This window comes from Haemaphysalis longicornis, unplaced genomic scaffold (genome assembly GCF_048455015.1).
Source record: "Haemaphysalis longicornis isolate Haplotype H1 unplaced genomic scaffold, Haemaphysalis longicornis Haplotype H1 scaffold_14, whole genome shotgun sequence".
Classification (NCBI taxonomy): Eukaryota; Metazoa; Arthropoda; class Arachnida; order Ixodida; family Ixodidae; genus Haemaphysalis; species Haemaphysalis longicornis.
The window spans coordinates 40,151,779-40,172,720 of record NW_027526245.1 but is presented as its reverse complement, the minus strand read 5'-3'; the positions used below and the strand labels follow the sequence as shown (position 1 = coordinate 40,172,720).

General features: G+C 50.2%; 3 protein-coding genes across 3 annotated transcripts in view; all 3 read left to right on the top strand.

Moving 5' to 3' along the window:
- Nucleotides 1-5,795: 5,795 nt before the first annotated feature.
- On the top strand, nucleotides 5,796-6,767 carry LOC144164863 (uncharacterized). The gene has a single exon (XM_077695110.1). The coding sequence runs from the start codon at nucleotides 5,796-5,798 to the stop codon at nucleotides 6,765-6,767; it is 972 nt and encodes a 323-aa protein (XP_077551236.1).
- Nucleotides 6,768-6,879: 112 nt separating this feature from the next.
- On the top strand, nucleotides 6,880-8,949 carry LOC144164862 (uncharacterized). The gene has a single exon (XM_077695109.1). It carries the CDS (start codon nucleotides 6,880-6,882, stop codon nucleotides 7,867-7,869), a length of 990 nt encoding a protein of 329 aa, XP_077551235.1. The 3' UTR covers nucleotides 7,870-8,949.
- A 6,304-nt stretch (nucleotides 8,950-15,253) lies between these two features.
- LOC144164861 (testis-specific serine/threonine-protein kinase 3-like) overlaps nucleotides 15,254-20,942 on the top strand; it is a 28,633-nt gene continuing 22,944 nt past the window's right edge. Inside the window, exons 1-2 of the mRNA XM_077695108.1 lie at nucleotides 15,254-15,459; nucleotides 20,706-20,925. Of these exons, the coding sequence (XP_077551234.1) occupies nucleotides 15,254-15,459; nucleotides 20,706-20,925 (426 nt within the window). The remainder of the gene's footprint in view (nucleotides 15,460-20,705; nucleotides 20,926-20,942) is intronic.

The following is a 20,942-nucleotide window of genomic DNA, read 5'->3' as shown; positions in this document are numbered from 1 at the left end:
CCAGGAACACAAAACTGATGACACACAGGCTATAATAAAAAAAGACACCCTCTACTTGAACAAAACCAAATATGTTTATGATGAGAGTACTGAAAAAGTCGTACGAACCAAGTGACCCTGCAGCGATCCGTCCGGCAAAATATCTTTTCTTGTCTTCAGTTGCCGCAGTATTAAGAATAAGGTTGATGAACGAAGTAGCCTCTTAGAAACTGTTTAACCATTAGTCGTAATAGGAACGTAATCGTGGCTTGATGAGAATATAGTGAACATTGAAGTGTTCCCAGCCAACATTGTGTTGTGTGCTTCAAAAAAGATCGGAATAACCAGGGGGGGGGGGGGAAGGGGCGTATTTGTTTTGGTTCACGAAAGCGTGGCGTCGTGTCAAACTATAGAGCAGGACAGCACATGCGAAGCAGTATGGTGTAAAATAAGACATCGAAATGGTAAAATGTTATCTGTGTGTTCTTTTTACCGTCCACCGCAGGCCTCTGTAGAAACATTATCGGAGCTCCACGGTGGCCATACGTGATTTACGTCGAGTGAATAACAACTCGGCTATCTCGAGGGACATTCATGACATACTGGATACGTACCCCTGCCCTCTGCGGCTCTCGTGGGTCCGGCGAAATACGCTTCCCGCTCACATTGCGGCGGATGGTGCCTGCCACACTGCATTTGTTCCACGACCATTGCCTTTACTGACATTAGATACCCAAGGACAGTTTTTACAAAAGAAAGAAGATCTTCGTCGCGCCACACGAGCTCTAATTCCACCGTGTGGAACGGACCTCCCTAGCCGACTCGCTCGCTGGGAGGAGGTCTTGCTGCGAAGACTTCGTGTTGGTGTAGCCCTCTCTCCCGCTGTTACCCGGGAGTGGCCACCACGCTACCATGCCCCGTTCGACCAGAGCTGCCCCTTTTGCACGGCTCCTGCCCAAGATGCCGACACAGAACATTTGCTGTGGGCGTGCCCTTCATTGCAAGCGGCCAGAACACGACACCTTCGAGGCACAGGCCTCCACCCTGGCAGACCACCTGACCTCCATCGGTGGATATGGGGACCCCACCACCGCTCCCTTCTTGCGTTTGTTCGCGAAACGGGAGTTACCCTATACTTGTAGCATAGTATTTATGCCAACGGGCATACTGTCGCAAATAAAAAAAAATAAAAAAAAAGTAATTAAAACTGACTATATTGTTGTGGCTGGGGATTTCAACATTCCAGATCTTGGTTGGCACCGCCAACCTGCCTTTTTAGGAATTACTGCTTGGCTAAATACTGCTATGGCCAATATTGCTAACTTATTTTCACTTACTTACGCAGAGTGTTTTGGAGCCCACAAGAGAAAATCATGTTCGTGATTTATTTTTCACAAATGCACCAGATAAAATTCTGTCCACGGTAGTCATACCAGGAATTAGTGACCATGAAGCTATTGTCTGTAAAATGAACATGAGATATCAAAGTACTACTGCCACTAACAGCCGGCGTGTATTTAATTATGCGAAGGCAAATACTGATGAAATTGCAGCCGAGCTTGACAATTACTTTGTTGTCTTCGAGACACTTGCTGAATCACTTTCAGTAGAGCAGCTTTCGTCAAATTTCAAAGATAAGCTTTTGGAACAACGTGACCGTCACGTGCCGTCCTCGCTGTTATCTAAAAGGCGTCAAAGAAGCAAGCCATGGTTAACAAAACAGTTACATGCCTTAGCACTGGAACAGAAAAGGGCTTACCACAGTCATTTGCGGAATCCGTCCACTCGAAATTTTCCTAAGCTTAAAAAAGTGGCGTCTCAATTAAAAGGCGCTACGACAGCTGCGAAAACTGCTTATTTCATTTCAATCACGACTTTAGCAAAATAAAAAGTAACTATGGAAGTATGTGAAAGGAAAGAAAAAGAACTCTGTTTCAATCCCTGATCTGGAACAGAATGGTGTCGTCATTGAAAGTGCAGCTGAAAAAGCTGAAAGCTTTAATTCAAATTTTAGTCATGTTTTTTCCGTCTCAGGTGCGCAAACAAACACGTACCATTTATCAGTACCTTCTCCGGGCGAGTCTCAGATGGATGGTATTGTATTTTATAACCACGGAGTTGAAACCCTGCTAAAGCGCCTAGGTGTATCAAAAGCTTTTGGACCTGACGGACTGCCTAATGCGCACTTGAAATCCTGTGTGCAGATAGTGTCCCGGTATTTAGTAATAATCTTTGAAAAATTTTACGCGATTGTTCCTTACCTAGTGATTGGAAACTGGCTGCTGTTGTACCTACCCTCAAATGGGGGCCACGAAATATTGTTTCAAATTATCGTCCTATATCGTTAAAGGAGCCATGAAGACGAAATACAAGTTTGGTTCATTCGAAAGGTTGCCTCATTAGAATTATACTGATGCCACTTTTAACGTGCTCTTCGCTCAAATCAGCTATATAATTAGGGAAAAAGGGAATGGCCATGCGACCCACTAGCTCATTTCCCGCAACAGAACCTATGATGTCATATGAGCCCAGCTGTGCGATTGGCTGGAGCCGGCAAAAGCAAACGCAATTTAGGCAGAACTTATAAGCTTGCCGAACGAGCTATTAGCGCCTAAATGCAATGCATATCCATTTTACAGCTGTAAGAATGGTGCGGTAAAGAACAAAAGGTACGAAAATACACGTAAACATAGAAGTAACAATGCTGTTGGTAGTGGGCGCACTTTGCTTGTTTTAGCTGCACAGCAGCCCGACGCTTTGGAGTTGTCTTATACGACGCTGGCCGATTGGCGTAAGCGACGTTGCCTTACGTGATCCTGTTTGTCAAGCATACCCCATGTTTCACGGAGCGATTACTTTCTGCCGTAACAAAAACAAGCCAGGTGTAAGTACGGCAAAAGACAAACCAAAGGCGGAGGGCTGAGTATGCTAGCGCCAACTGGGAGGTTTTACGGCAAGCAAGGCTGCAGAGCCAAATGGCACAGTGGAAATTTGTTTGTATACGCGCCGTTATGACTTCATTGTAGGTGTCACCAAAACACAACTTGGCGGGAGAATCAAAATTTTAACCTAAATTGATTAGTTTCTCTGTGAATACGGCATAATTTGCTGCCGCGCAAGCGCTGGGGACGCTATAAGACACGACAGCTTCCGAATGGAACCAAGTTGTATTTTGTCTTCATGGCTTCTTTAACAGCCGTTTGCTGCAAACTTTTTGAGCATGTTGGAGCCAATTCCCTGTTGGAGCCTTGTTGGAACCAATTCCTTGTTAAATGAACGTAACATGGCTTTGGCAAGGACCATTCCTCCGTTACCCAGTTAATTGAATTTACTTATGAGGCAGCATGCGCGCTGGACAACCGAACCAGTATTGACTGCATTTTTTTTTATTTCAGAAAAGGGTTTCATTTGGTCCCGCATAATTTATTATTGTAAAAAATGACCCAATACAAAATTAATCCGCAAGTTATTAACTGGATAGCACAATACGTAAATTCAAGGCAGCACGGTGAACGGTGAACGGTGAACGGTGAACAGTCATCCACTACCAATGTGACGTCCGGGGTCCTTCAGGGATGAGTACTGGGCCCATTATTGTTTTTATTATATGTTAATGACATCACCTTGGACGTAAAATCATCGATGAGAATGTTTGCAGATGACTGGATCGTTTATAGAGTAATAAACTGCGAAAATGATCGGAGCGGTGATCAAGACGACTTGGACAAAATAAATACATGGTGTGAAAAATGGCACATGCAACTTTATTTGGAGAAAACAATGTGTATGACGTTTTCTAGAAAGAAGGCTGAAGCTTCGCCTTCGTATACTGTAAACAAGAAGGTTTTAAAAATAGTCTCTGAATATAGGTACTTGGGCGCTTTTTCACACCAACTTTGTGGCACCGTCATGTTGATTGTACGTATGTCCGCTTGTAGATCCCTGTGGTTCCTGCGGAGAAACACGCGTGAGTTTCCCCAGTCCACGCGGGAATTACTGTACAAATCATGCGTACGGTCGATACTTGATTACGCGAATAGTGTATGGGACCCGCCTACAGCACTTGATAAAGATAAATTGGAAAAAGTGCAAAACATTGGGCGCCCGTTATGTCCTGGAAACACTGTTAAGAGCCGCAACTTCAACATGACGCGCTGCAAGCAAACCGTAATATGGGAACAGTTGGTCACACGCCGGGCTAAGCGCATGTGAAGCTCTTCCATGATGTATACTTATGTCAAACTTAACGGTTACATTTTTCCACCGCATTACGTATCTGGACGAGTCGATCACACTTAAAAAGTGCGGGAGTACCGATGTAAGACAGCAGCATTCAGTAATTCTTTTTTCCCTGAAAGAGTTTGCCAGTGGAATCGATTGCCTTCTGTTACGATCGGCGTATTGACATTACGACGCCCGTCTGCAATGCTATTGGGTTCAGTCACCCAACGCTTCCGTCGGCCCATTATCGCAAGTTTTCCTCTCCCCTACCCTCATCGATGGGGAGCGACCCGGCTTTGTATGCGATGACGCGGCGGAGAGGGACGCTTCTGCTGAAAAAAATTCCCCGCATTTCCCCGAGGGGAAGAATGTGAAAGTGCGAATGCACGAGTTGAATATGCGCGGTTCGGTAATGTTCGCGAAAGAGCGATCACACACACACACACAACTACAAAGAAAGAAAGATGCATTTATTCACAGACACCTATTTGTGTTGTCGTTGTACTTGATTGCTAGAGCGGATCTCAGCTTTGAAATTTCGTGTCAGTACTCCTTTAAGCAGGTGCATTAGCCCTTCTCACGCCCGATTCTTGGCCAATCCCCCACGTGGGTATGTGCCATGTCAGCGGCCAGGCAGCGCGCGCCCATCTCCCCCCGTTGCCAAGGAAGACGAGGAGATTCCTGGCCAATCCCCCACGTGGGTATGTGCCATGTCAGCGGCCAGGCTGCGCGCGCCCATCTCCACGTGCGCGGACATCGCCGGTGGACGCAGGTTCAGGGTCGCTTAAGAAGTGCATTGCACTTAAAAGACGCTTTCCGCGGCTTCCCGCCGGCGAGGCAGGGAGGCAGGGAGGGATTTATAAAGACGTGCAGCATTGCTTTTCCGGCGGCAATCTTCAGTGGGGGACTGCTTTGTTGTGGTCCGAGACGCTGCTATTCAACGAGTACTCCACGCCGGATTATCGACCGGGTCCGGGCGTCCTCCCGGCGCTTCAACCATTGCATCATCAGGAGTCAACTGAACATTAACCTGTGCAAAGTGCCATCTCTTTGTGAGTGTGTGGACGTCAGCCGGGGCGCCCCTGATTGGACCATACTGACGTCAGTCGATGAAAGGGGGAAACGGGGCGGACCCAACCTGGTTATTTAATCTCGTGCGCGCAGGAGCGCAGAACCCTGTTCACTCAGTCAAACGCCATGTAGATATCTGTACATAAAGTTTCTTTCGTCGCCCTACAAGCCCCAATGTTTGCCCCAACTCCGGAGCAACGTACGCCACCATTGGTCACGCTACCAGATCCGCAACACTGGTTGGCAGCAAGTGGGATCGTCTCCACCACGGCGAGATCATCTCCACTGCGGACGGTATCGTCTCCATGAGGCATGGGTCGACTCCAAGCATCGGAACCGACTTCACGGAGGCATGACTGCAAAGTTTGGTGAGTGCGAGGCCATTCTGTTTGAGGGATTACCAGGCTCTGCTTACAAAGTGTAGCGAGGGAGGTAAAGTGTATTATTCTTTTGACGCTAGGTTTCTTTGGTGCGTCGGGGTAAAGGATTTTTTGCAGTAACAGTTGGCAGCACTCGATACAGACATGAACCTGAAGTCGCTACGAAAGCCGCAACTCCTAGAGTTGGCAAAAATGTTGGGGTTAAGCTTAGGCGATGAGAAAAGAAAGCCAGAAATCATCGATGCTATCGAAGCAGTGGGGGCAGACGACGATGAGCGCTCAGAGGGCCTGGAGCTTATGAAAGAACGGGAGCAAGATGAGAGAAAGAAAGCAGAAGCAGAAGCGGAAGCACAGCGTCGTGCAGATGAGAGAAAGAAAGCAGAAGCGGAAGCACAGCGTCGTGCAGATGAGCTAGAGATGAAGCGGCTCGAACTTGAAATACTGAAAGCCAGAAGCGGTAGTGGTGTTGGCGAGGCCTCTAGTGGGGGAGGAGTAAAGCTGTCGTTCAAAATGAAGGACCTCATGCAACCGTTTAAGGTTGGAGAGGACATGGGTTTATTTTTGGTAAATTTTGAACGCACATGCGAGAAAGTGGATTTCCCTAGAGACACTTGGCCGCAACGCCTACTGACTTCGTTGCCGTGTGAAGCCGCCGATGTGGTAGCCCGCTTGACTAGACAAGAGGCAGAAGATTACAGCAAAGTAAAAGCGTGTCTTCTAAAGAAGTACAGGTTGTCAGCGGAGGCATACAGGCAGCGGTTTCGGGAAGGTGAAAGAGGGAGAAATGAGTCATACTCGGAGTTCGCGTATAAATTGATGGCGAATTTCAAGGAGTGGCTAAAGGAGGAGGGCGCGTTTGGCGACCACGATAAAGTTGTACAACGCCTAGGTTTGGAGCAGTTCTACCGCCGGATCCCCGCAAGCATGCGTAGCTGGGTAATGGACAAATCAGATGTCACAACGGTGACACGAGGCGCCGAGCTCGCTGACGAGTTCTTGTCGCGTCATGCTGGAGAAATAAGGGAGGGTCCGAAGCGGGAGTTCAAACCCAAATGGCAAAAAGACAGCGTTTCCCGAGATGCCGAGGGCGCTAGAGAGAAAGATTTGATTGATTGATTGTGGGGTTTAACGCGCCGACGCAACGCAGGCGATGAGGCGCGCCGTAGTGGAGGGCTCCGGATTAATTTTGACCACCTGGGGAGAGAGAAAGATTTGAAGCACCGTGACGATGAGAGAGCGGAGACAAAAGACGACCAGGCGAAGCATCAGAAAAAAGGTTTTCGAAAAGCGACGACCACTGACTTGCTTCAACTGTCGCCAGCCGGGCCACGTGGCCGCCGGGTGTAGGAATCCCAGGGTAGCTTTTCTGTCGGCAGGTGAAGGCGATGTGAATATGAAGCTGCTGGAACCGTACATTCGGGAGATGACGGTGAACGGCAAACGCTGCCGGGTACTCCGAGATTCCGCGGCGACGATGGATGTAGTACATCCATCTTATGTGACCCCAGAGCAGTCCTCAGGCGAGTGCGCCTGGATCAAGCAGGCGGTTGAGGCAAACAGCGTGTGTCTTCCAATCGCGCGAATTTGTATCGAGGGCCCCTTTGGGATACTTGACACCGAGGCCGCGGTGTCGCCTAGTTTGCCGCCCGAATATCCGTATCTGTTTTCCAACCGGTCTGAGGAATTGTTGCGGCAAAAGGGTTTGAACTTCGGGGTAGTTGTCCAAGCGCTGACCCGCTCAAAAGCTCGGGAGTTGGCAGCGATAGCGCCCAGTTCAAACGGGGTGGCACCCAGCAGTCAGTGCATGGGTGAGAGCAGCACTCTAAGCGTAAAGGCGCCCCTGCCGGCCACGGTAGTTGAGGTGACATCGCAAGGCTCTAAACTCGAGGAACAACCTGGAGACGAGGGTGAATCCGCCTCTTTCACAACCCCACTGCGCATGCGCAATCCCCTAGCGGCCAAGTCCCTAAGCAGTCCAGTAGGGGCAGCAGACGACATTCCCCACAGCTCCCGCACAAGCGGGAAGGGGTCGTGGTTGTATTTACATCGTTTGATTTTTTGTGTGCGCTCGTTGTGCGCGGAACAATGCCCACAACTTGTGCTGCGTTCCGCTGTAACTCGGAGTGCCGAAAAGGGAACGGTGCCGGCTTCTATCGCTTCCCGTCGGCCGCACGCGATCGGCTACGGCGGCTTGCGTCGCTCGCGTCGGCTCGGGTGATGGGAACTGTAGGCTTAGCATCCTGGCGGATATTTGATCGCTGCTATCTGTGCAACTGCGAATGACAATCCGCAACACAACTTTTCACTACACTATCATACCCTTTCTCGCATGTGGAACTCTAAGTTATAACTGCCGTTTGAGCGATCGGTGACCAAGACATCTGCGTAGCCTGTTTCGATGCTTCCGCGCAGGTATCGCCATCTCTCGGCTGCTCGGCGCACCGCGCGCCGCGGCGAGCGGTCAGCGTAGGCTTGCATCGCGGCAGATATATCTGATCGCCGCTTTTAAAATAAGCCCTGACAACAATCCCTAGCACAATTTTTCACCACACCAACACCTACTTTCTCGCATGTGGAACTTTTTAGCGATCAGATTGATTCAGAAGAGCAGCGACAAGCGCGGTTGCTACCGTGGTCTGCGCCGGTTCGAGCCGCTGAGTGTGCCGAGCTGGCAGGCGCGGCCGGCGTGTGCGCGGACTGTTTCCGAAGGCACAAAACGCTTCACGATTGCTTGCTTTATCCATTTCTTGCGAACAAACGCGCAGAATCTACAAATTCAGCTCAGCGATCGTCGTAGTTGACCATGGTGCAAAAACTGTGGGCGGAGCGACGCCGACGACGCATCTCATGCGCGCATCGGGCCGTCTCAAATTCACGCGTACGACTAGTGGCGACAGTCGTAACGATCAGTCGCATGCGAATCGAGTGTACCAATCGTACATGTGTCCAGCGCTTAAAGGCATTTTGCGAACTGCCGGCCTTTGTTGAACTGGCGATCGCACTTCATGCCAGACGACTCCAAGTACTGCTCGAGCTGCCACTCGGACGGCACACGGATCTGTCCGAGATTTCTCTGCCAGCCCTCATTCAGTGATAAGAAGCCGCCTGGTATTATGTGATGACCAGGGGCTGTCGTCTTAAGGCGTTAAAACACCAACACAGAAGAAAAACTTCGGCTGCTCCTCGCCGTAATGTGGGATTGCCGTGCATACAACGAGAACGCAGCCGGAGGAAACGCCGGCAAACCCTACGGCTTCAACTTCCGCTAGGCACGGTAGGTGGCAGCACACCGCAATGAAAGAGGCGGATTTTCCGACTTCTTAGGTAAGGTGTTTGTCCCACCCACTTCCGGGAGTTTGCAAGAGCGGCTTGAGCCCGTAGTCGCTCAGACTAGAAGCGAGCCGTTTGCGTCGACAGATCGCGAAGCGCGAGCTAACTCCGTAGCCGCGCCGGAAAGAAGCGAGTCGGCCGCGTCGGCGGATCGCGAAACGCGAGCTAACTTCGTAGCCGCGTCGGAAAGTAGGGAGTCGGCGGCGTCGACAGATCGCGAAGCGCGCGCTGACTGCGTAGCTGCGCCAGAAAGTAGCGAGTCGGCCGCGTCGGCAGATCGCGAAGCGCGACTTAAGTCTGTAGGCGCGCAGAGAAGTAACGAGTCAACTGCGTCGGCGGATCGCAGAGCGCGAACCGAACCAGTAGCCGCGCAGGTAGGCCCGGGCAGCCAGAACATGCCATACAAGTTGGACTGCAAGTCGCCTGGGATCGGCGCATTGCCGCTCGAATGCGCCGCGATACCCTAAAGAAGGAAAAGGAGGCGGCCGAAAAACAGTCAGCGTGAGAAGGCAAAGAAAGAACGTGAACCCATTCACTTTGCAGCGTTCAAGGCTAAGATGGCCAGAAGCAGCAGAGCTAAACGGAAACTCAAGACGTCCGAGGGAAACAAAGAGGCCGCTCCCTAGCCGTGACAAAGGCCGAGGGGCACTATGCCGGAAGGGGCAGAAGGGGGTGACTGGGTTCCGCCGGAATTCTCGGAGAGCTGGGGGGAGGACGTTTCGGGGAGAGTGCGTTCCCCGCCGACGCGTTCGTCATGGTCGGGCGTCCCATTCTTCTCTGGGTTCCCATCACTTCCGTACTCTCCGCTCGCGTTGCGTCTATTTTCCCCCTCAGTGTCAAAGACCTCCCCCGTACACTCTGCGGTGCACTTTGCAAAAGATGAGCACAGGCCGTCGGCCCAAGTGGCAACAACGTTTCGGCAGGCTACACCCGGAAATGTTTGTTTTGACGAGGGCTTAGAATGTTTTCAAGGATTCAGACGAATCCGCGTGCGCTTGAATAATGGCGTACTTTGCTCATTCTGTTTTATTATTCAAGTGTTTGTCGAGTTTTCGTAAGACAGAGGTAGTTAAGCGTGTGTTTCTTTTAGTTAGCAGTGTGTCGATCGTCATGCTCTAACACCACGAAGTTAGACCTTTAGTTAGGCGTTATGGAAGTAGTTATTGTTCGAGATCGAACACAGCGTGAGGTAAGCGTAAATTTTGTGTTGTTCGCTGGAGAATAGTTATTGTTCGTGACCGACCACAGTGTAAGCTGGGCGTAATTTGCGTGTCAGTGTTCATTTTCGTCTCACCCTGATGGAGTGTACGAACTTGTTGTGTATAAACACCGGAAGTGGTTGCGTTTAGTACTCATTTGAGGTCCGTTACAAAAAGGGGAAGCTCAATGGCAACGCTGACGGCCTAAGCCGCTGCCCTTAGTGTAGAGATGGCCTCGAGGAATATGGTTTCATATTTTTTTTCCTGAACTATGTTTTTATTACCAATATGGAATTCTGCGGTTGGTGTCATTGTGAGTTCCTTTGTTGATGCGTTTTGCATACCAGATTTATTTTTATTCAGTTCATATTCTCGTGTTGCCACATTAGATGGGTTTTAGTCAGTATGTTTGTTTGAATTTAGAAGCAGCCTGGTGGTCTTTCAGGGAATTGTCCTTGCAGCCACTTGCTTTGTAGCTGTGTTTTTTGTGTTTTTCGGAACCTGCGAGTGCACGTGAGAGAGCCATGAAGCCCTTCGCGACAGGAAAAGCTAGGAGTGTTCCCGCAAGTGTCTGTGCCGTGATTCTGACCGTTTCGTCGTGTTAAAACAATGGATTACCCTCTGGGAGGACTGATTGAGGTGTTTGTGTGCCGTCCCGAAGTCTCTACCTGGGACAAGACTCCCTCCTACACGGGCTGGAAACCAATGTCGTCGGGAGCTTCCCGCCGGCCGGAGATGCTGTTACGATCGGCGTATTGACATTACGACGCCCGTCTGCAATGCTATCGGGTTCAGTCACCCAACGCTTCCGTCGGCCCATTATCGCAAGTTTTCCTCTCCCCTACCCTCATCGATGGGGAGCGACCCGGCTTTGTATGCGATGACGCGGCGGAGAGGGACGCTTCTGCTGAAAAAGGCGCTTTCCGCGGCTTCCCGCCGGCGAGGCAGGGAGGCAGGGAGGGATTTATAAAGACGTGCAGCATTGCTTTTCCGGCGGCAATCTTCAGCGGGGGACTGCTTTGTTGTGGTCCGAGACGCTGCTATTCAACGAGTACTCCACGCCGGATTATCGACCGGGTCCGGGCGTCCTCCCGGCGCTTCAACCATTGCATCATCAGGAGTCAACTGAACATTAACCTGTGCAAAGTGCCATCTCTTTGTGAGTGTGCGGACGTCAGCCGGGGCGCCCCTGATTGGACCATACTGACGTCAGTCGAGAAAGGGGGAAACGGGGCGGACCCAACCTGGTTATTTAATCTCGTGCGCGCAGGAGCGCAGAACCCTGTTCACTCAGTCAAACGCCATGTAGATATCTGTACATAAAGTTTCTTTCGTCGCCCTACAAGCCCCAATGTTTGCCCTAACTCCGGATCAACGTACGCCACCACCGGTCACGCTACCAGATCCGCAACACTTCAGCGATCGTTGCCGCTGTTTTGTAGCGATTCATTTTTTACTTTGTTAGTTGAATTGTTCAGTTCATGACGGTGTTTTGTTGGAGTGCTGCATAAATACTTGACGAAGGATTTGTTTTCGTCTTATTGTATGTTACCTGCTAGAATTTTTCATACATTGTTCTCAACCTGCGTTCCATGCTGTATTGAGTATACTTGCTACTGGCTGCTTAGACTGTACTGTACTTACTGCAAATTGAGCTTGTGTTCTGTCTTGCAATCATGTTGTATTGCCCCCACTGTAATGCCTTATGGAGCTGTGGGTATCGAATAAATAAGAATAAATAAATAAACTTTCGAAGAATATGCAGCTTTGTCCACAGGCGGCGTACCAGGCATAACAGGCAGCACGGCGCCGGCGGGTTCGGGGGGGGGGGGGGGGGGGGAGGTGCTGAAGTCTGGTCAGCCCCCCCTAGTTATGCCACTGCGCAGGGTTCATGTGTGGAGCATTTGCATGGAGAATGAATGTAGAGTGTAACCAGAAGTTATCCATAAACACACTGAGCGATTTGATTATGCAAGTGATATTTGCTGTGCCCACTAAAACTTAATTGAAAATATCTGACCAAAAGTAACGTCAATAATGAGTAAAAAGCCCGTCACTGGGACACTAACAGTGTCTAAAAAAATTGAGTTGTAAACAACAATGCTTCTTTGCGAAATTTAGAACGTTAACATCAAGATGGAAACGTTACACACCATAGTTAACCGACTCAGGTGCTCAGGTCCCAGTAGAAAAAGCTGGACTTTGAGGGCTTTCCTGCTCCCGTTATAAGTCAGAACTGCTCCTATTACCGCCAAAAATAAATTCTAAAATTTCTCCGACATTAAAATTCAGATAGCGAACAAGCCGATCCCAGAGGTCCCTATGTTTCAAATACTGGGGATGAAAATTCAGCGAAATCGAGTCAACACAATTTTTCCATAATTTGGAACAGCATGTCACCCAAACTATTGGGCTAATTGGACAAATCTCTAACCGTCGCAAGGGACCCAAGGAGGTGTAGAGGATCCGACCGATTCAGGCATTTATCAGTACGATCACTTGCTCACTCCCTACTTGAACCTTAGTAAAAGTGAATTACAGAAAGCCAATCGCCTCATCTGCCGGGCATGCAAAGCTGCTATTCACCTCCATCTTAATACATCTACTACCAGACTCGAGGGACTTGGGATACATAACACGCCAGATGAGCTCATCGAATCCCACTTAACCGATCATGTGGTCCGCCTATCAAAAACTCTCACTGGGCATCTCATCCTCAATCAACTGGGAATAACCATTGTCGACGACCTTCAAGCAAAATCCCCCCTCTCTAGCGGCATTCACTCCAATCTCATCATCAGGCCAACTCCTCGCAACATGCATCGTATCGACAACGCGGTCCGTCGAGAACAAAGGGTACGAGCTCTACACAAACGTCCCTCGGTCAGACCCGACGTGGTATATGTGGATGCTGCAGAATATAGGCACTGCAGTGCCTACGCCATCGCTGCAATTCACGGCCCCGGCAATCCCCACTCACTTCCCTGGGCGTTAACACTCCCCGCCCAGCCACAGCGAGGGAGGCGGACATTGCGTTAGCACTCTCGGGGAGGCCAACCCCATCAATCAAGATCCCTGATTCTAAAACAGCCATTCAAAATTTCGCTAGCGGCCTAATATCGATTTTGGCCTTCAAATTCTTAAGTAAAATCCACCCGATTGCCCAGTAGAACTTATCTGGACTCCGGCACACGCTGGCCTCGAAGGAAATGAGGCTGCCCACAAGCAGGCTGGATGGATTGCGATCCGAACCGGGGCCAGCCATGTTCCCTACCACGGGGCCAGATCTGCCAGGGACCGAGTTGTCACGTACAAGGAAATCACTACCCATCACCGCCTCTCCCGCCGTATATAACCCCCTGCCCATATCCAACTCGACCTTTCCCAAGAACACGCGCGGCGTCTTCTGCAGACGAACACTTTCCCCAATACCGCAAAACTGAACCTTGTCCATCCTTCTTTATTCCACTCACCAGAATGTCCTGTATGCGGTGCCCTCACCACTCTTCCTCACATCCTGTGGGGAGGTCCTACAGGCCCGTTTCCTCCAATTACTTGTGAAGAGGAGTGTGAGAAAGTGCTGCGGAGGCTAGACCCAGAGGTGTAAACCGCTATGGTCAGGAGAGCGCTACCGAAGTTACCACCCGGCACAAGGTGGGGGCCACTACAGACCCTTAGACCACAGAACGCTCAATCAAGTGGTCCTCTCTCTCAGCTTCGGTTGCGAACTCCAACAGCGGCCTTGCACTAAATGAGTCACTTTAAGCTTTCGCATTATTAACTATCTCGGGAACACCAAAACTTCGACCAACTTCGTAACTGAGATGCGAAGACTGAGGAAACAGCGGAGCTGGTGGTGCTTACATTAAAACTAGCAGTTCTTCGTTTCGAATTTCACTTCTCAGCCTTCGTAATTGGGATGTCACGTATAAGAAAGAGCGCACGCCGTGTGGCAAGAGAGAGGCTTACAATCTTTGAACACACTTATACACAGCATGCTTCACAGGTTTCACGTTAGTGGAGATGTTCCCTTCATTCCGATTACCGTGGCCGCCACTTTTGCACCATTCGTGTTGACTCTGACGGCGACGACGGCACCGACTACGGTCGCTTTTCCCGTTTGATGGGGGATATGATGCTTTCGCCTTAAGATGCCTGACGCCTTGTTTTGCTATAAACGCACAAAGGTTGGCGCCGCAAGAGAACGAAAGAATAAACTTTAATAAAATCCAGGAAAGGCTTCCGAGAGGCGGCCTCATTCCACGATGCATTGAGCTCCGGCCGCATCGACAGCCCTTCTGTTCAAGAGTAGCTGATCTTTCCAAGGCTCCTTTCCAAAGGTCTGTGGAAAGGTGGAGGTTGCCAGGAGGGTGTAGGCGAAATTTGTCGCAGCCGCCCACTATGTGTCCGAGGGTTCCAGTCTCTTCACAGGCGCTGCAAAGGTGAGAAAATTGTGCCTGGTCGAAAAGGTGAAGTCTGGCGAGGTGTGTGATGGTGTTAACTTGCATGACATGGAATGATCTTTCCTGGTCCCTTGGTAGCGATTTGTGCGGGGAGGAATACGTTCCACGGTGAAGCCTATACTGTTGCGTGGATTCCCGGTATGGGACTACAGGGCACATTCGGGTCATGCGCTTCGAAGTCTTCATCAGCGCGGGCTCGACGGGTAAAATCTCGAGCCACGAGGTTAACTGGCGATCTCGTTGCCGGTAATGCCGCCGTAAACTAGTGGTCACGCAATCCTGACTGCTCTTGTGGGCGATCTTCGATTGGTTAGTCGAAGCCTCCTAACGTGCCATCGACCGTTTGCAAAGTTGTGGCAGGCGTGCTAATAGTCTATTATGATAACTTTGGCGAAATAAGTTGAAATAACACGAGGCGGAATGAGCTTCTGGATAGCCAGCTAATAATTTACCCGGATGATTGGCCAATCTACTGATTAAGGTAGGTTTCATTTCTCTACGAATATCATTATAACCGCCATCATTTCCTCAAATGCGGCTTTCTGCGGGATTCCAGGGTGCCAAACATACGGACAGAAGACGAAGAAGACGAAGAAGAAGAAAGTACATCATGGCTTCGAGCCCAAAAAACAAAGCTACGCAAAAGGCGTCTGAGAAAGCCGACAAGGCGAAGAAGGCGAGTCAACAGACAGATGAGCCGGTGGAAGAAATCCAGGTAGAAAGTCCGGAGGAGGCCGTAGATTCCAAGGCTCTGCTGGAGGCACACGGATACACCGTGGGCAAAACGCTCGGTTCCGGATCGTACTCCACCGTAAAGTGAGCGCCCTTCGCCTCCAGTTCGCTAGGCGTTGCTTTCAGAGGGAAAGTAGCAGAAAAGAGACCTATTGAGCCCTGCATGCGCGTTCAGTTCCTGGTTCGTACGTAGCCAAAAAAAAAGCCGCCAGCTTTTGGGATGAAACTAGGCACGAAAAGGGAGCTCAAGCGCTTACTATAAATTATTCAGCAAACGCTTAGTGGTGGACGTGTGCTCAAGATTATGACTAACAAAGGGTTTGCAAGATCGCTGAACAGTCAGTAGGCAGCGGCGGTCCCAGCACTGTTGCAGCTGCTGTGTGATAAGGTTGCTAGACTTGAAGATGCCGGCCACACCATTGCGTTCTAGGGAAACCTTACTGTCATATAGAAGCTTGAAATGTCTTGTGATCAAATGATGCAGAACCGGCCACTCATCTCTCCCGCTGAGGCCCGAAAGATCTCTCGCGGAAAGGGACGTAAGCGCGGCTGCGCGAGAAGCGCAGGTCACGTGGCCGGCTCAGCTTGCGTCGCCCAGAGCTGTCTGTTCGTCCAGCCGGTTTAGAGCTCGGTGTCACGTGCTAGCGAAGCCTTGAAGTGGTTGAAACAGGCTCGCAACGTAGTATGTGATGTAGTTACGTTCGCCGAGCAAAATAGGTCGGAATATGAACGTGCCAGACGAAGCTGCCATTTGCAATGCTTTGACTCATTTTTTTTCCATAGCTACTCGGTTATTCTGCATCAGGTACCAAAATAGTTGCCAATTTTTGTAGTGGAAGCATACGTATAAACCGGATTATAGGTCGACCCGGTATATAGGTCGACCCCCTATCTTGAGGTGGGAAAAGTTCACAAAAAAAAATATTTCGGCACAGAAGCGCACTCACGATGTCTATATTTATTTTCGACGCCCGTCCGTCACTGCCACTCACTATGACTGCCGAAGTCACTCGTCCGAGCTCTCAGAGTCGTCCAACGATGACTGCTTCGCACTGTCATCTTCCATGCCATCAGGCGCGTTGCTGATGGAGCACTTCCTGAACGCTCGTGTAACCATGTCGTCGGGCAGCGACTGCCCAGAGAAGGACACCCAGCTTGACACGGCCGCAACCGGCCCGTATAGGTCTTTTTGTTGTCGCCGGCTATCCACTCATTGTACAGTTCGCGGAGCCCGTCCGCGCATGGCCTCCGGAGCGATCGTGAGCGAAGTTCCCGGACGAAGTTCCCACGACGAAGTCCGCCACTTTGTTCTCCAACTCGGGGTGCACCACTTGACGTCCACGGAACGATCGGTTTCGGGGGTTGCACGCGCACAGCTTAGCTTTCTGGCTCCGCCAGTAGCGCACACTTTTCTCCGAAACTCCTAACTGGCGTTGCGCCGCCATATTCCCATTCTGCTCGGTGACTCAATCGCCGTCAGCTTAAACGCCGCGGTGAACTGGCGTCGACTGCCGCCACTCATCTCGGAACAGAGACGTACAGAAATGTACGCACGCACGCACAATAAACGAGTAAAAGACGAAAAGCTAAAGCAAAGCGAAATCAAATAAAGGCCTGATAGTGCGAGAGAGCAGTCCGACACGAATGGCGATGGCGACGGACTGCGCTTGCACATTGTGGCCAGACAACGATTTACATTCTGCCAATGACCGCTATATAAGACGAGGGGTGACTTTTGTGCGGATTTGTTTGGAAAAAAACTCGACCTATATTCCGGTAATATTCCGGCTTAGAAACTTCAAGACTACGACTAACCGAAAGACATCACGCAAAACGGCCGGCGCCACATACAGAACTTAAGTTAAGTAATAAGGAAGAAAAAACCCGCCGCGGTGGCTCAGTGGCTAAGGCGTTGCGCTGCTGAGCACGAGGTCGCGGGTTCGATTCCCGGCCGCGGCGGCCGCTTTTCTGATGGAGGCGAAAAGCAAAAACGCCCGTGTGTACGAGATTTCGGCGCACGATAAAGATCCCCAGGTGGTCAAAATTAATCCGGAGCCCTCCACTACGGCGCGCCTCATCGCCTGCGTTGCGTCGGCGCGTTAAACCCCACAATCAATCAATAAGGAAGAAAAATACGTGAAAATAAACGGAAATTTGGGTCTACACGAGAATCTAGCCGAGATCGCCCGGAATGTGACACCAGAGTGCATCCACAACGCCACTGCGGCTCCATGGCTCTGAAGTGCCCATCTGAGCATGTAGACCCATTCTGTAGGTCCAGGTGTAGCCAGCTAGAGTCATGGTAGTCACTGTGGCTATCATGGCTCTAGCTGGCTAAACCTGGACTCAAGGAATGCCTTGTGGCCTCCTATATTTAGAAACGCGTGTTGTGTGTGAGAGAGCTGGAAAACGCAGTGTGGAGCGGTACAATAGTTCGGAGGACGGGAAAGGTGAGCACATTTTGTGCGCCCACCGGACTCACGGGAGCGTGAACGTTTGTGGCTTGTTGGCCCAACTTTATTGAGAAAGCTTGGGCAGTAAGGCAGGCCTTGAAGTCCCCATGAAATCATCCGACGAGAATGTTCAAATGCGGGTGGCATGCAGCTGTTTGCGGAAGAGCTGAGCCTGGAAGGTGACGTGTGCCCAAAGGCTGTACTATGCCGGGTGCCGTGTGGTCGGTGGAAGTCCACGCTTTTGTGGTCCCGTTTTTTTCCGGTTATCTCGAATTAATATGTCGACGTTCTTCCTTGCTTGAAATCTATAATAATCACTGCAAAGGATTGGAGCCCAGTTGGAGAGGGAGTGCACTTCTCTGGTTCGTGTGCTTGTACGAGACATCTGTTTTCTTCCTGGCTTTGGTGTTACAGAGGAAACGTCTAGTTGCTGCTGTTTCGAGTTGTTGCTCACAAAAGAAGTTTGTAAGATCACCTGTTTTAATCGCTATCTCTTCTGCACGCACCCGGATGTTCGTGAACCCTTCGTGGGGCATGTTCCAGGCGGTCGTCTGTGAATGAAGTCGTCAACTACTGACAGTACACGATCGATTCTCCCCCGCTTAGTGATTTACAGTACGTGGACCTATCGACGACGGCTGACCCGAGAAAGGCTTCACTGGTGAAGCGAGCGCCTGCGCAAGCCTGTCTATCTCGGTGCGCAGCACTCCTCTGTGGTTGATTAAAATGCACACATAATTACAATTTTACTGACATCATTGCGTTTGGCCTGGGGTAATGCTCTCGCTGTCACAATTTTGCTGACATCATTGCGTCTGACCTCAGGTAATGCTCTCGCAGTTGATGGCTGCCACTCTCAAGTAGTGCGTGCGTGCAAAAGAGAGCATGTGAAAGTACGGACTGAGGGTCGAGGCTACGTAGTATGTACACTGTTCACCTTTTCTTTTCGCAGCGTGCGGGGCTGCCTTATTGTGTCTGTTTTGGTTGTACTGATTCTGATTTAGTTTCATCATTGGTGCTTCACCTGTTCACCCTTAGCTTGTTTGCCGCGATTCGGGTAGATGTGGAGAGTTTGTTCTATGCTTCGTGCCACTGTTTTTTTCTCATCTACAAATGGGTTTTGTAGCGTGAGCTACTCTGATAGAAGTTGAGCACGTGGTCGTGTGGTTGAGGTTGAAGTCGCGTGGCTCCTACGCCCCATACACTTACGCCCCATGCACTTGAACGTTCTAGTGATTTGTCAATGCGCTGGAGTCGTCCCTTTCACGGCGCATCGACTACGATCACAACATTTACGCGTCTTTTCTGCTACAGATAGGAACAGAGTGAGAACAAAAGCTCGTATTGGTTGCGGGTGCTCTCACTAAAGTTAAAAAAAAGATGGACCTCACCGAGCATTCGCGTTTCCTTCCAAAGAGCACAGCGTACGCCACCACGAAATCACTCTGAACGAGCTCGAGCTCTCTATACTCGGGTACAAATTGAGATCGACAACGGAAGTTGCCCGTGCGCTTCATCACCACAACCGCTGTTCTGATGAGCGACGCAGAGTGCGTTACGGCGAGCATTTGGAGCGTGACGTGAGTCGTTTTTGTAATTTGTGGGACCTAATATCGTTATAAATTACTGCAGTGAAGACAGGCAGACTAGCTGAGAAAAATCAGAGGATGTTACGCATTATGCGGTATTTCCTTTCGAAACGCACCCGTGCGTTGACAGCCGGGTCCGTAACTTCGGCGGAGTGACACAACCCATGACTTATTTCCGTTTTGAAGGCGATAGCCTCTATTGGGCTACTTAAACCCAGAAATTTTGATCTGTCTCTGTCTGTCTGTCTGTCTGTCTGTCTGTCTGTCTGTCTGTCTGTGACTCGATTCAGCCACCCGGGCAAAGTGAAACGAAGTCCGCGCAATAGTCTTCTATACTCACAGCCAAATCTAAGCGAAGTCTAGTTGATATATTCATACCTGCCAACATTGTTGGACAAGAACAAGACATTACGCAAATATGACAGAAAATTAATACACAAGGAATATTTACAGTGTTCCCTTCCAAAAAAAAAATTCATAGATGCTTGAGTTTTGCGAAATGAGATACTACATCCACTGCAGAAAAAAAACATTCACAGTGTCCCCTGCTGTCGCCCGCGCCACCACAGCTTCTGGCGGTATTTTAAGAAATCAAGCGGCAACAGCTACGAAAAGTTCCACTAGATTAGATAAGTTCCACGTTCTGCTTGGAACGCATGTGGACTAGAAGAACGCGGTTCTATAAACGTTGAAGTAAGGCGCCTCTATTCATGCGCGTCTCCGCCGTACGGCAGCGCTGGCATCGAGGCAACCGGCCTGGAGCAATGGAACGCAGTAACTTTAAATTGACTTGAAAAAACCTTGTGTACCTTAGGAGGAGTGCGACACAAGAGGAACAAAATGAGAGGTGAGCGGGAAAGCGAAGGGAGGCATTTACTTGGCAAATGTCGACAAAGACTATTGCCTTTGGTAGACATTTGCAACAAAAGGAGCAAATACGCGGCCAATTTTAACTTGTACCCGGGTATAGGTACAAGGGCGATGATATGGCGTGACGAGGATGGGGGCGTTACCGACGGGTGGCCAGTTGACATCCGCCTTTCACAGTTTGTGGGTATCATAATTGTATATTCCGTAGTGTCCTCGTGACATCGGAAATGACTCGTGTCACATTCCAAATACTCGCCGTAACGCACTCTGCGCCGCACATGGGAACAGCGGTTGCGGTGCATGATGGGGCGCAATGTCGCTATGTCGTCGCGCCGTGTTTTCGATGGTTCCGTTTGAATAACCATGTGTCAATTCGAAAGGCATACCGAGCAGTCAGCTGTGTTTTTTTACTCCCCAGGTTGGTGTCAAAGGAGGGCCATACTTACGCGTGCAAGATCGTGTGCCGGGATCGGACATCGCCCATATACCGCCTGAAGTTCCTTCCGCGTGAGCTGCAGATCCTCGGCGCCATCAGACACCCAAACATCACCTATGTGAGCCAGATCATCGATGAACCGTCCAAGGTGTTTATCATCATGGAGCTCGCCAGCGGAGGAGACCTGCTTGAGAAGATCCTGGTGGGTGTGTTGGTTTC

Coding starts and splice junctions, on each gene's coding strand:
- LOC144164862 (XM_077695109.1), top strand. CDS start 6,880: ATGAGAGAGCGGAGACAAAAGACGACCAGGCGAAGCATCAGAAAAAAG.
- LOC144164863 (XM_077695110.1), top strand. CDS start 5,796: ATGAACCTGAAGTCGCTACGAAAGCCGCAACTCCTAGAGTTGGCAAAA.